The sequence below is a fragment of the Pteropus medius genome, unplaced genomic scaffold, assembly GCF_902729225.1.
Source record: "Pteropus medius unplaced genomic scaffold, Ma_sr-lr_union100, whole genome shotgun sequence".
NCBI lineage: Eukaryota > Metazoa > Chordata > Mammalia > Chiroptera > Pteropodidae > Pteropus > Pteropus medius.
In genome coordinates this window covers 17,809,261-17,823,506 of record NW_024349799.1, presented here as the reverse complement: position 1 = coordinate 17,823,506, position 14,246 = coordinate 17,809,261, and the positions used below count along the sequence as shown (strand labels likewise).

Here is a 14,246-nt window from a genome sequence, read left to right as displayed (position 1 = left end):
CACGTTCCTTCCGCCTCCTGATCAAACCTTGCGCTTCCTCTGTGGCCCTCTGTGATATGGCATGTCCCCTCCTCTTGGGAACTGTAAATAATAAATTCTTTTAATGGCATTAATCTCTCCACATTGTCACTCAGTTACCTCTATAAATTAAAACCCCAAGGTACATTTTAACTCAGCTTCTCCCCCTCCCTCTCCCCACTTGCTAAGCTCAGTTCCTTACATTCTATGAGGACACAGAAAAGAGAAGTACCCCTCTCTTCACTGCCCTTCCCCTTGCCCAGTGCACTTGTGGCCTGTGCCTTGGGGGTTCTCCTGACAGAGACACTCATGCCTCCCAGCCTGAGGGACTTTATCTATGAATTGCCACTCAATGTTAGACACATAGAACACGTTTCAGGAGGACTGTGCACCTACTCAGGGCTGGAGCCAGGGCCTGGAAAGCTGGCATTGCAGGTACTCCTACTGTATCTGAAGGATGGAAGAGCTTAGAGGAATGGTTTGAAGAAGGCCTGCACCTGGGGAGGGGGTGGGCAGAGTGGGCTGAGTCCCACTCTGAGGAAAAACAGAGTTCGCCACCCAAAAAAATACCTATTAGGATAATGATTATTTCAAGTCAGTTATTTTAAAGAAACAAAAGACTCAGAAAGAGCATTCTACCTCTGCCTCACCTGCCTAAAGGAATTCAGATAGAAAAACCTGCTTAAAGGAAGAGAGCTATCACCTCTGCATAATATGAATTAAGTGTGGCAGACAGGGAGGAACCTAGCAAGTCTGTGAGACTCTCCCCTGTGACCCATTGTTCTGGGTGGCCCAGCAAGAATTTGTTGACACCTTTGTTCCTTCTCGTCCACCTGTGAATTACCTACCTTCCCTTTGAAGTCCCAGACCCCTGCCTCCCTCTCCTTAGTCCAAAATGGCTCATATTCTTAGGGGACCCCAATATGTACATATGAAATAAATGTGGTCATTTTCCCCCTTAATCTGTCCCATGTGAATTTGATTATTAGTCCATCTAGAAGAACTTAGAGGGGTAAAGGGCGATTATTTTTCTTCTCCTACACCCCCAAAGCTGCAACAACATTATCAAAATAGCAAGAGAGAGAAGTAAGGGAAGTAAAGGAAGTTCTGAACAGATATTCCACCCCCGCCACCCCCCGCCAAACACTCACATAGACTCCTCTCTCTGTCCCCAGCCTCATGAGAAACTCAGTACTGCCCAAAGCAAAAACATTTGGCTCAGACATTGCCCACCTTGTCCACCCCAAACCTCTAGGAAGTGTCCTGAGGTAACTATGTCAGCAAATTGACTTCTTTAACCAAGTCTTTCCTGAGTCCGATCCTGCGCTCATATCCCTGAGAAAACACAGGCAGAAGGAAACCTGGAGAAGTCATATGATGTGAAGGATGACAAAGCCTTTGGAGGACCCTGGGCCCTGCAGGCATGGCCTCTGAGTGATGGGAATGTAAGGATTATAACCCTGGCATAAGCCTTGAATGCAGAGACTCTGACCTCAGTCACCGTATCACCACCTGAGTTCCTGAAAATTGTGTCACCCAAAAATGGTCTCAAAGGCTCAGGAGGGTTTGTTCCCCATTCTTGTCCTCTTTCTCTCTTCCTATATGCCAATGACACACACGAGGCTTTCCATGGTCCCATCTGGGTTGGGCTTGGCTCAGCCTCCCAGCCCACTAGCTACAGGCCCTCACTCTGGCTCTGATGCCTAAGCTGCCCAGTGTATGAAAACTCAGGAGCCAAGGGCTCAGCTCATAGAACAGAAAGTAACCCCAGACCCCCAATCCTGCCTGCAGGCATGGTGGTGGTAAAGATCCTACCACCCTCTGAGTTCTGAGTGGACCAGAGGAGCCCCAGGTCCACAGAGCTTGGACTCATCCGAGGGGAAGAAAAGACTGTTCAAGGGGCAGGCTTAACTCACGCTGCTTCTCCTGGAGGATGCTGGATGTGCATGGCGTGCTCCCTTCTCCTGCAGAAAAAGAAAGAAGAGTGAGCACACTCCCCTATCTCTGTTGGCCAGACATTGAGAAGCCACTTGCGACTGCTTCTGCCCCTCCTCTCAATGGCCCCCACCTCAAGCTGGGGGCGGGCAGAAGTCTCTCCCATCTCCTTGTGCCCTGTCACATTTATATGTTGGTCCTTTGTGCAAGACAAAGCATGGAGCCATGTTGCCATTGCCTGGGGAGGTGTGGCCTGGCCATCTTTCACCTTGGCTTTCTTCCCTGACACTTCCTATCCCGCCTTCATACAGCAGCTGCTTACCTGGTGCTGCCCTCTATACACTTATTACTCTGATAGTATTGAGCATCACATCCACGCCAACAACTGCCGAATCTCTGTCTCTAGTCTAGCTCTCTCTTCTAAGTTCTGGACCCAAATCTTCTGCTGCCTCCTGGACATTAGCTCTGATGTTCCCCAGGTAGCCTATGAGGAGCCCACTGGGAGCCCAGTCAGTTAGCAACTCTGCTCACCGTGACCACCAGGAGGGTCCTGGAGCTGCCCCTCTTCCCAAGTCCCCATCTCAGAGAAGGTACCACCTTCTCCACAAGCCTAGGAGTCATCCATGATCCTTGTCCCTCTCTCATCCCCACATTCAATCAGTCACAGAGTGCCGCGGGGTCTGCCTCCTTATCTCTTCACGACTTCCTCCCTTTCCACGAGATATAGAGTCCACAACCTAAGGTATTTCTATGTTGTTCACTGGTGTGTCCCCAGGCCTAGAACAGTGCTTCTCAATCACTGTCTGTTGAATGAATAAATAAATGACATCTCTTACTCCAAATACACATACATACATACTACTCAAGTATAGAACTTCATCCTACCTCTTTGGACTATCACAATAGCTTCTGCCTTTTAATGAGAAGCTTTGTATCTATAATTATGAAAGTAATTCAAGCTCCTTATTGAAAATTTAGAAAACATTAACAAACATAAAGAAAGAAAAAATTTCTTATAATCGCGTCACTGACAGAAAACTGCTGATCCTATTTTATGCCATTCTTTCCAGTCTTTATTACATACACATGAGATCAATTAGCTCTTTGTGGGCAAGAACTATGTTATTTATCTCTGTTTTCCCAATAAATAGAACAATGGCTGGTTCATGGAAGACATCACATACAATAAAGAAGCACAAAATACACTTTCCATACTTTAAATTGAAGTTCCCCAATAACATTAAAAACAACAACAAAAAAAAAACAAAAAAAAACCTCTGTTACTTGATTCCAACAGCTATATGACCTTCTATTGAGAGAATACATTATGGCTGACTAAAATTCTCCCGTTGGTGGAAAGTTTCGAAATGTCACCATTGTAATTACTGCTGCAACGGACATCTTTGGGTCGGTGCTCTTTCTGCATTTTCTATGATTTCCTTAAAATACAACCAAAGAAGGAGAATTCTGGGTTAAAGGGTAGGAACTTTTAAGGCTCCTGATGTTTTTGCCTGTTGGTTTTTCGGTGAGACATACCTTCTGATTTGCACACCCACCCTCAGCAGAAATAAATGCTGTTCTCAACAGATACTCACCTCCCTGGCATTTACATTGGTCTGTTGAATTTCTCTGCCTCTGTTTTCATCAGATTAAACTTTCTAAAGCTAGCGGGCCCAGGCCATTCCCTTGCTTAACACCCTCTAGTGGCTACCCATCATCAGATTCTGAGCCTGGCCCCTGCTCACCTCCATGGCCTTTTCCCACCCCTTTCTGCTCACCACCTACCAGCCAAATCCCTATTTCTGGATATGCACTCATGGCACCACTTGCACATCTCTACCTGTGCTTCCACCTTCTTCTGTCAAACCCACTCTATCTTGCAGGGTAGGTTGAGAACCAGCCCTGGGGCCACCTCTTCCATGAGGCTTCAATTCTTGCCCAGAAACCTCAATTTTCAGGACCTCTGTCTTCAAAGGTCGGCTCTGGGTCCTAAGGGCCAGCATAGGGTCAAGTTCAGCAAAGACCAGTTTCCTTCTCTCTCAAATGCTCTCCTCAAGCCCATCCCACCTGACTAGAAGGCTCAGAAAGGGACATAAGCCAGAACCCCCAGGAGCTAGAAAGCTTCCTGTACCCACGGTGAGGCTAGAATCTGAGAAGTGGAGTGTCAGACCCCAGATCCCAGACCCAAGCCCTCTGGGAGCCCAGTCAGTCAGTAGTTCTGTCTGAGCTCCCAGGCTCTGCAGCTAAATGGAGCCTCTTGGCATCAGGCGTCCTAGCCCTATAGCTCTACTGCACCATATGTTTTAGGTCTCCATTAGTCATACCTGTCCAAAGGAAGGTTGCACTCTATCATGCTAAAAGGCTCCCCTGCTCTGCCTTTTCTGCTTCCCAGGGCAAGGTGTCCCAGGCCTGGGGGATGCCACAAAAGAGGCTAGACTGGGGACCTGGGATATGATAAAACAATGTAGAGATTATGCCTCCAGCCTGAAAACCCTAGCTTTAGAATTTTCAGGCTGAATCTAGAGTCAGGATCCTACTGCCTGGTAGGACCATCTCTTCTGAACTTGACCATGCTAGAAGATATCAGATCTGCCCTCCCAGCTTCCTGAGCAAGTCTGAATTCCCCCTAAAAATATGTCTGTAACTTCTCCAAGAACCCTAGTTCTCCAAGGAGGAAGCCAGGAATGAGTGTCATTGAGATGTTAGTGTGTAGGATTCACATGGGGATCTCCATGAATAGAAGTAAGAACGTTTAGAATGAAGGTAACAGCCAGCCCACTTGTGTCCCTGGGCATATAGAAGCTTTATGGTTTGCCCAGTGCTTCTCACTCATTAGAGCGTTGCAATTGCACACCTGGTGAAAAGCCCCATTCTCAGATAAGGAAACTGAGGCTCAGAGGATAAAGTCACTTAACCCAATGTTTAGATCTGGTCCCTTTTGATACTCCAACACTGCTGAGGGCCCTTCTCATGACCTCATGTCTGCCCCCTATGGAAGTAGGTGCTTTCTAGAGCAGGCGCTTCCGGGATGGCTCAGGAGGCAAAGGCAGTGCTTCCTAAAGCGAGGAGTCATTGAGGCAGATGAAAGCTATGACAAGTCAAGGTCTAAAGAATAGGGAGTAGGGGCATTAAGAAGGTGGTATTTGCAAGGAGTGCTGGGGAGAAGCATCCAGAGGCTTTGGCTGACCCATGTTTCCTCAGGCTCAGTCTCTTCCGCAGTGAAGCCTGAGCCAAGCATCCAAGGGTGAGGCCACCAACCTGGGCAAGAAGGAGCTTGCTGGTTGACAAGATGAGTACGGAGCCAGTACAGCAGGAAGCTGTCCCTGCACTACTCAGCTCCAGCACCCGTCTTCATCTTCCCTCTAGCTATCATAGAATAAGCGGAGTCGGCTGTGAACCCCAGCTTCCTGATTAGCAGGCTCCCAGGATGATGGTGATTACTACATGTGCAGCTGGCTCAGCCACTGCCTAAATGAGACCCCACTTGACCTGAAGCTCTCCAGGGCCCTTGGGCCCCACAGCCTTGCCTCAGCTGGAGCTTTCTTCATATGCAGAAGCTGCCAGGATGGCTACACAGAGAGGGCTGAGAACAAGGAGAGCAGGGCCTTGGTCACCTGTCCCGGTCTTGGCACACTAATCCTGCCTGTCCCAAACTCCCACAGCCCCGCACATCTGAGCCACATCATCTCCTCCAATGATTTTCTGCGTGATTTTGTTTTCTCTTCTCAATCCCCTTCCAACAAACCAAGCTTCCAAAGAGCAAGAGAAGCGAAATGGGTAGCCAAGATCAAAAGCGCTTTCACCGAACACCTGAAACAAGAGCGTCTTCCTGCCTCTAAGGGGAGGGTTAGGTGGCTGCTGGGGGAGCAATTCAGACAGATGGGCCTTGGGGAAAAAAGAATTGGGAATTCTCCTCCTGATACTCCAGAAAGCATCTCTGCCCCCATGGAGCAGGAATGGGAGCAGCTGAAGCCCTGTGATTTGTAGGCCTTGGGAGCCCCAACCAGGCTCAGGCCCAACTTGGTAACTCAGCTCATGGAGCAAGGCTGACAAGAAAAGACCCACACACTCCCGCCCTGCTTAGGGTATTCCCCTAACTCTGAGCCTCTGCTGAATTGCAGGGTCAAGGTTCGCCATCATCATCTTTCACCCAGCTCATCACAACCCCTCTATACTCATTCCCTGACCCCTCCTATAATCTTCCTTATTGGCTTCCAGAATGAGCTTTCTAAAAGGTAGCTTGTCACTCTCCTGCTTACACTATGCCATAGATCCCCAGGGGCACTCCTGAGAAGAACCCACCTTCTCAGCCTGACATTCAAGGTCTTCATTTCCAGCTTTCCCACTCTACCTCTTCTCCCAGACCTCTTCATCCATTTTATCACCCCCCCGCAGCCCAAAACCTTGTACCTCAACTTTAGCCAAGATGAACTCTGTGTGGTTCCTCCAATTCCTCTATCTCCTTACACCTCGCTCTACATCTCTGCACCTGCTGTTCCCTCTGCCTGTTGCACCCTTGTGGGCCTGTCTAGAGGCCAAAAAGGCCTCCTTAGCTCCTCATGTCTCCCCCCAAGCTCCACGTCCTCTTTGATCCCTCTGTCCTTTCTTTCCACTCTTGTTAGAGCAATTAGCTCACTGGACCATAACTGCCCTACCCCCAAGACTGGGAATTGTTCAGTTCTGAGTCTATTTCTGAGTCATCAATCTGTCCCTAACATTGACCGGCAGAAGGTCTGACACAAAGTATCAGTGCGTAGTGAATGCATTAGTGAGGAAGGAAATGTGTGAATGCATGATGAGCTCCATCCCTGCTTCAGGTTCAGAAAGAGAGGCAAAGCACATACACAGAAAGACACAACTGTAAGCAGACTGGTCGGCCCTGCAGGAGATGGCCCAACTAAGCTGCACTGGGCATGAGGGAGCTAGTCTGGGAGAGGCTGGGGTATAAGGGAGGCTCCCTGAGGAAGAGCACAAGATTGCGAAAGCTAGACATGAAATCATGAGGAAAGCGGGGTGAAGGCAGATAACAGAAGAGCTCAAGTGGGCAGGCCCAAGAGTCAGCAAGCAGCCCCTGGGCATTCGGCTGGAACACAGGGTTAACAGAAAAGGAGAGGTGTGGCCAGGAATTCATGAATTGCCAGAGTCAGAGATAAACTTGGGATCATGGGATTTAGAAATAATCAGACAATTCCTCGATAATATCCCTTGTGGTAGCTATTCCAGGGCTGTTTGATTCCAGTAATGATAGGAAACTTACTGTCCCTGGACAATTATAATTGTTAGAAGAAAGAACCACTGTGATGGCCTTCCATGCCAGGCCGGGGGATTTATACTTCATTCTGCAGGCAATAAAGACCTAGTTGCCAACTCCACAGCAGAATTATATTACTGAATTTATGTTTTACAAGCATTATAGTAGGGTTGGATAAAGATAGTAAGCTGGCAACACGATCTAGTCTTTTCTCCTACCCCAAATCCCTAAAAAATGACATTACATATTGTCTATGAATTAATCTTTAATAGCATTGTAAAATAACAAGGGGTGTCCTTAGCAGACCAGAAATTATAAAGTATCCCCAAAAGGCAGCCAGCAGAGAGATCTGGTGCAGAGAGGCAGGACTGGCTACCTAATTTGCAGAGCCTATGAAAAAATGAAAATATAAGGCCTTTGTTCAAAATTATTAAGAATTTCAAGATAGCAATAACAGAACATAAATTCAAGTATAAGACCCTGTGAAGTATGGAGCCTTGTGTGACTATGAAGGTCAAATGCCCATAAATCCAATTCAGGAGACAGGAAACCATAGCTTCAATCCTACAAAGGAACATCCGTGGCCAAAGATGGGGACAGCTCAGAAGGAACAGCAGGCTCATAGGTAGAAAATACAGGAGCAGAAAGCTCTTGCAACTGTCTGGGCTTCCATGGTAGAGGACCCAGGTGCTGTGGTCCTTCTGCTTGTGCCAGCCAGAGGCATTTGTCCCCAGGTATGAGAAGCGATGAATGTTTGAGGGACAGGACACCTTAGAAGGCTGAACATACCCAAGAAGAATAAACCAGATGCTAATGGTTCAACTTACCCAACAACATTTTCTACCATCCCCAATAATTAGATAACAGCAGGTTGTAGTAAACACACATAGCACATCACTCAGAGATGGACTAAGAGGAAACTGCAAATACAGAGTGGAGTATACATTCAAATATTACAAAATATCAGAGGGAAACCAATGATATGGGAGAAAGATATCAAACTCAATGACTGAAGGAAAGAGAGTATAGGGGAATGGATCTGTGGTGTCCTTGAACCAACTTAGTATCACAATAATTAATGGTTCTCAAATTTTAGCAAGCACCAGAATCACCTAAAGGGCCAGCTAAAACACAGAATCTGCGCCCTGATGCAGTTAAGTCTGGGATGGGGCTCCAAAATGTACATTTCTGTACATTTCTGTTTCCAAGTGATGCTAATGCTGTTGGTCCAGGAACCATTCTTTGAGAACCACATATCTAGATACAAGGACATAAACTAGAGTCAGGGCAGGGGGAAGTGAATGGTAGGGAAAAATAGCGCTCTGGAAAGCTAAAGGCAGAGAAATTGATCAGAAGCACCTGGGCAATGGCTGCTTTCTTCTTTTCAATGAGAATGTGGCCTGATGACACTATATTTGTTTAAAAAAAAAAAGAAGAAGAAGAAGAAGAAGAGCCCTGAATGTAAATAGCTCCTTAAGTAACAATTCATAGAATGTTAATATAAATTATACTGGAAGAGATATGTAAACCTTGAGCATAAGAGATTAGTGACATGGCAAGGACCAAGTGGAATTTATCCCAGGAATGCAAGGTTGTTCAACATATAAAAATTAATCAACATTAATAAAACATCATATTAATAAAACAAAGGATCATTTCAATAGATGCAGAAAAAGCATTTGGCAAAATCTAACACCCTTTCACGATAAAAGCACTTAACAAATTCTGAATAAGAGAGAACTTCCTCAACCAGACAGAGGACAATTACAAGGAACCCACAGCTAACATCATATTTAATGGTAAAAGACTGAAAACATTACCCCTAAGATCAGGGACAAGATCTGGCTCTCCCCATTTCTATTCAATATTATACCAAAGGATCTAGCCAGGAAAATGAGGTGAGAAAAGGAAATTCAAGGCACCCAGATCAGAAGGGAAGAAATAAAACTACCTCTGTTTGACATGATCATATATGTAGAAAATCCTAAGGAATCCCCTGCAAAACAAAACAGAACAAACAAAACAAAACAAAACAAAAAAGAACAACTAATAGATGAGTTCAGCAAGGTTGCAGGATACAAAATCAATATACGAAAATCAATTGTATTTCTATACACTTGTAATGAACAACCCACAAATACAATTAAGAAAATAATTCCAATTACAATAGCATTGAGAAGAATAAAACACTTAAGAAAAAATTTAACAAAACAAGTGTAAGACTTATACACTAAAAAATATGAAACATCACTGAAAGAAATTAAAGAAGACCTAAATAAATGGAAAGACATCCCATGTCATGGATTTAAAAGACTAATATTGTTATAATGGCATTACTCCTCAAATTGATCTACAGATACAACACAATCCCTATCAAAATCCCAGCTGGCTTTTTTGCAGAAGTTGATAAGCTGATTCTAAAATTCATATGGAAGTGCAAGAAATGCAGAATAGCTAAAACAAACTTGTAAAAGAAGGACAGAATTGGTGAACTCCCGTTTCCTGATTTCAAACTTACTACAAGTGTAGGCTAGTCAAGATTGTGTGGTACTGGCCTAAGGGTATACATATATATTAGTAGAAAAGAACTGAGAGTCCAGATGTAAACCCATATATTTATGATCAACTGATTTTTGACAAGGGTGCCAGGACAATTCAATGGAGGAAAGAATAGTCTTTTCAATAAATGGTGCTAGTACAACTGGTTACTCACGTGAAAAAAACTGAAGTTGAACACTGATACAAAAATTAAAATGCAAAGAGAAAACATAGAGGTAAATCTTCATGACCATGTATTAAGCAATGGTTTCTTAGATATGACACCAAAAGTACAAATAATAATAATTAAAAAAAAATACATAAATAAATTGAACTTCACCAAAATTTTAAAAATTTGTGCTCCAAAGGACACTATTAAGAATCTGAAAAGACAACCCACAGAATGTGAGAAAATATTTGTAAATCATATATATGATAGGCATCTATCATCTAGAATATACGAAGGACTCTTACAACTCAACAATAAAAAGATAAATAACTCAATATAAAAATGGGCAAAGGATTTTCATAGACATTTCTCCATAGAAGATGAACAAATGACCAATAAGCACATGACAATATGCTCAATATCATTAGTTATTAGGGAAATGCAAATCAAAACCACAATTATATACCACTCTACACTCATTAGGATGGCTATAATAAAAAAGACAATAACAAGTAAAGGCAAGAATGTGGAGAAATTAGAACTTATACAGTACTGATACGACTGTAAAGTGGTACAGCCACTTTGGAAAAAGAGTTCATCAATTCTTCAAAAAGTTAAACGGAGTTATCGATCATATGGTACAGCAATTCCACTCCTAGATATATGTCCAAGAGACTTAATATTATGTCCACACAAAATCTGTACATGAGTACTTATAGTAGCATTATTCATAATAGTCAAAAAATAGAAACAATCCAAATGTCCATCAACTGATAAATGGATAAATAATATGTGGTATATCCACACAATGGGATATTATTCAGTCATAAAATGCAATGAAGTGCTGATTCATACTACAAGGATGAAACTCAAAAATATTATGCTAAAGCAAAGACATCAGACACAAAATGCCACATACTGTTTGATTCCATTTATATGAAATTCCAGGGGCTTGAGGGAGAGGAAAATGGGGAGTGACTTTTAATGGGTATGAGATTTCTTTTGGGGGTGATGAAAATGTTCTGGAACTAAATAGTGGTGGTGGTCACACAACTTCATGAATGTACTAAAAAACACTAAATTGTACACTTTATAAATGTGAATTATATAGCATGTGAATTATGTCTCAATTTTTAAAAAATTGGCAAGACCTATTTTACCTAGACGATGGTAATGACAGCTGTGTGCTTCCTTAGGTAATTAGAATTAAGCTTGCTCCTGCTCTGTGTTATATTCTCACTTATGGATCTTTGGCTAATTAATCTAATCTGAAGCATGTGTGATCTTTCCCACCTACCCCTGACCTACCAGAAAACTCTGATACTTAAAAAAGAAAGATGAAGACTTTAAAAAGCCATGAATGAATCCATGGCACCTATGAATCAAATCAGGTTTTACGAAGAAGAACCAGGCAGAGTGCATGAAAATGAAAAGGTGATTGTTTAAAGAAATCAAAAATCCTCCACAGAAGAGCTGACCAGAGGAATGGAAACAGCTGAAAACAAAAAAATTGATGAGCTGTTGGCTCGGTTAAAACCAAGGTATAATTCCAGAACTGAGTAAGGACCGAGAAATAAGAATAGGAATGGCAAGTTGAGACACGTTCCAGCATCTATCTAACATAAGTTTTGGAAGGAGAAAACATAGAGAAAGAAATATTTGAAGAAACAATAAAAAAAAATAAATGTCACGATAATGAAGAAAGAGTATACCAGGTGCAGGAATGGCAAAAAACAACAAAACCTTAGCCACAAACATTGTTTGTGACTTCAAGGAAAGAATAAATATTTAAAAACTTAAAGCTTCAAGAAAAGGGAAAAATAGACTTCCCACAAATTTACCTCAAACTTCTCACCAACAACACTAAATGCAAGAAGACCATGAGGAATCTCTTTAAAGATAGTTGGGAATATGTCTACAAACAGGCAAACTTGCATTCAAATGAGAAGGCCAAATAAAGATCTGTCTAGAAGGACTTGGAAGGTTACTATCACAGTTCCTGTTTGAAAGAATTAACTTGAGGAGATATTCTAGTGAAAAAAGGAAGTAAACCCAAGAGGAAGTCATAGAATTTAAGAAGCAGCAGTGAGAACTATACACTACAAATAGTGAATTTTATGGAAGTAAATCATACCTCAATATACTTAACCGAAGAGGAACGAAGAGCAAGAGATACGGTGGGAGGGGCGGGGGTGGTGGGACGAGAAGGGGATGGAGATCACAGCATTACAGTCAGGAACAAACAAGAAAGCCTGCTCTCACTCCTGCTACTCAGCATCTCTCTAGAGATCCTATGCAATGCAATTAAACAAGAAAAATTAGGCAAGTACAGTAAATATTGGCAAAGATGTAACCATTAAGGTTTGTCAATGATATGACATGCTACCTAGAAAACCCAAGAGAATCAACTGACAAACTATTAAACTAATAAAATTCAGCCAAGTGGCATGATTCAAGAAATAAATAATTCAAATATATAGCTAATAATTAATACTCAGCATATACCTAAAGAACTACGAAAACCAGTAAGAAAAAGACAAATCCAATAGAAGATGAGCAAAAAGCATGTTTAAGAAATTCGGAAAAATGAAAATACAGTTGGTCAACACATTTATGAAAAGATGATTCATCTCACTAGCAATTGAGTGAGGACAAAATGCAACAAGAAATGTCTTCACTCATCAATCAAGTAAAATTTTAAAGTTTGATAATTTTAAGTCTAGCAACATTGTGGGGAAACAGCTAACCTAATCCACAGGTAGTGTGAATCTAAATTTGCAGTCTTTTTGGAAAACCGTTTAGCAGTATCAGAATTGTCAATGCTTATACTTTCAATCCATGTAGCTTTTTATAATAATAAAAAATTCCAATGTTTATCACTATAGAATGGTTAAATAAATTATAGTCCATCTATTGTAAAGGTATAGTACAGGTAAAACAGATAAGTTGACTCCATGTATACTCATATAAAAAGCTCTCTAAAATCTACTATTAAGTGAAAAATAAAAGTTAAGTGGCAGCAATAATGCCTAATACGATGTATCTCTACAGAGAAATTCTCCACGTTGCTAAATTCTGCAGCATGGTCTGCAGTGGAAAAAGTAGAGAAGAGAGACTTTGGTTTTCTTTGGTTTGTTTGTTTGTTTACAATGAGAATGTACTCAAGAAATAAGGTGGTTATTTGTGCACTAATGTTTATAGCAGCATTATTCACAATAGCCGAAGGTGGAAACATGTCCAATAGATGAATGAACAATCAAAATGTGATAGATATATACAATGGAATATTATTCAGCCTTAAAAAGGAAGGAAATTCTAACACATGCTACAACATGGATGAACCTCGAGGACTTTATATTAAGTGAAATAAGCCAGTCACAAAAGGACAAATACTGTATGATTCTACATATATGAAGTTCCTAAAGTAGTCAAATTCATAGAGACAGAATATAGAATGGCAGGTCTGGGGTCTGACAGATTATAGAATGGCAGGCCTGGGGTCTGACAGAATATAGAATGGCACCCCAGGGTCTGGGGTAGGAGAAATGGAGAGTTCATTTTAGATGAGCACAGAGTTCAGTTTGGGATGATGAAAAATTTCTGGAGATGGGTGGTGATGATGACTGCACAACAATGTGAATGTGCTTAATGCCATAAGCCATATGCTTGAAAATGTTAACATAGTAAGTTTTATATTATGTATACTTTACCAAATTAATGTCAAATAAAAATAACAAGACAAGCAATAATAATAATAATAATAAAGATAAATTGAGCTTATGCTTAAAATCCCTTTCCATTAAAATGCCTATATTACCAAAAAATGTACACATATAAGCAAGTTCAAAATAAAGAATGGATTGTACACAAGTGCCAAAAACAATGAGGGAACTACAATCCAGAGACAAAAGCAGAATCTGACCTGGAGGAGACTCGTGGAAAACTCAGATGGATAGAGGCTGAAAACCGTATTGTTAACTTTACAGATTTGGCCTCAGCCTGTGGGAGGTGAGGAGCTAAAGTGGAGCCCCCTGTACAGTACAGATCCTTGAAGGGTGGCTCCATCCATAACAGAATTTCAGAAAACAAAACACTCCTTTGGGGAAGCGGCAAAGAAACAATTCACAAACAGTGGGAAAGAAAAACACCACACATGAGTAATTAAAACCCTAAGCCTCCACCACACATTGGTAAGGGGTCTAAATTTACACCACTCACGTAGAGTGGAAACACTAAACTGTAAATTGATCATATAAAATATGTAAGATTAGTGAAACACTCAGGCCCAGCAGACACATAAAACTGGTATCTAGAAGGACATTTCCACAGCCTAGG

The 14,246-nt window shown here is 42.1% G+C and overlaps 1 protein-coding gene across 2 annotated transcripts in view; it reads right to left on the bottom strand.

Annotated features, from left to right (window-relative positions):
- PITPNM3 (PITPNM family member 3) overlaps positions 1–14,246 on the bottom strand; it is an 89,163-nt gene that overhangs the window by 44,804 nt on the left and 30,113 nt on the right. For both annotated transcript variants that reach the window (XM_039886478.1, XM_039886479.1), the window contains one exon: positions 1,935–1,982. In XM_039886478.1, coding sequence (XP_039742412.1) covers positions 1,935–1,982 — 48 coding nt within the window. The remainder of the gene's footprint in view (positions 1–1,934; positions 1,983–14,246) is intronic.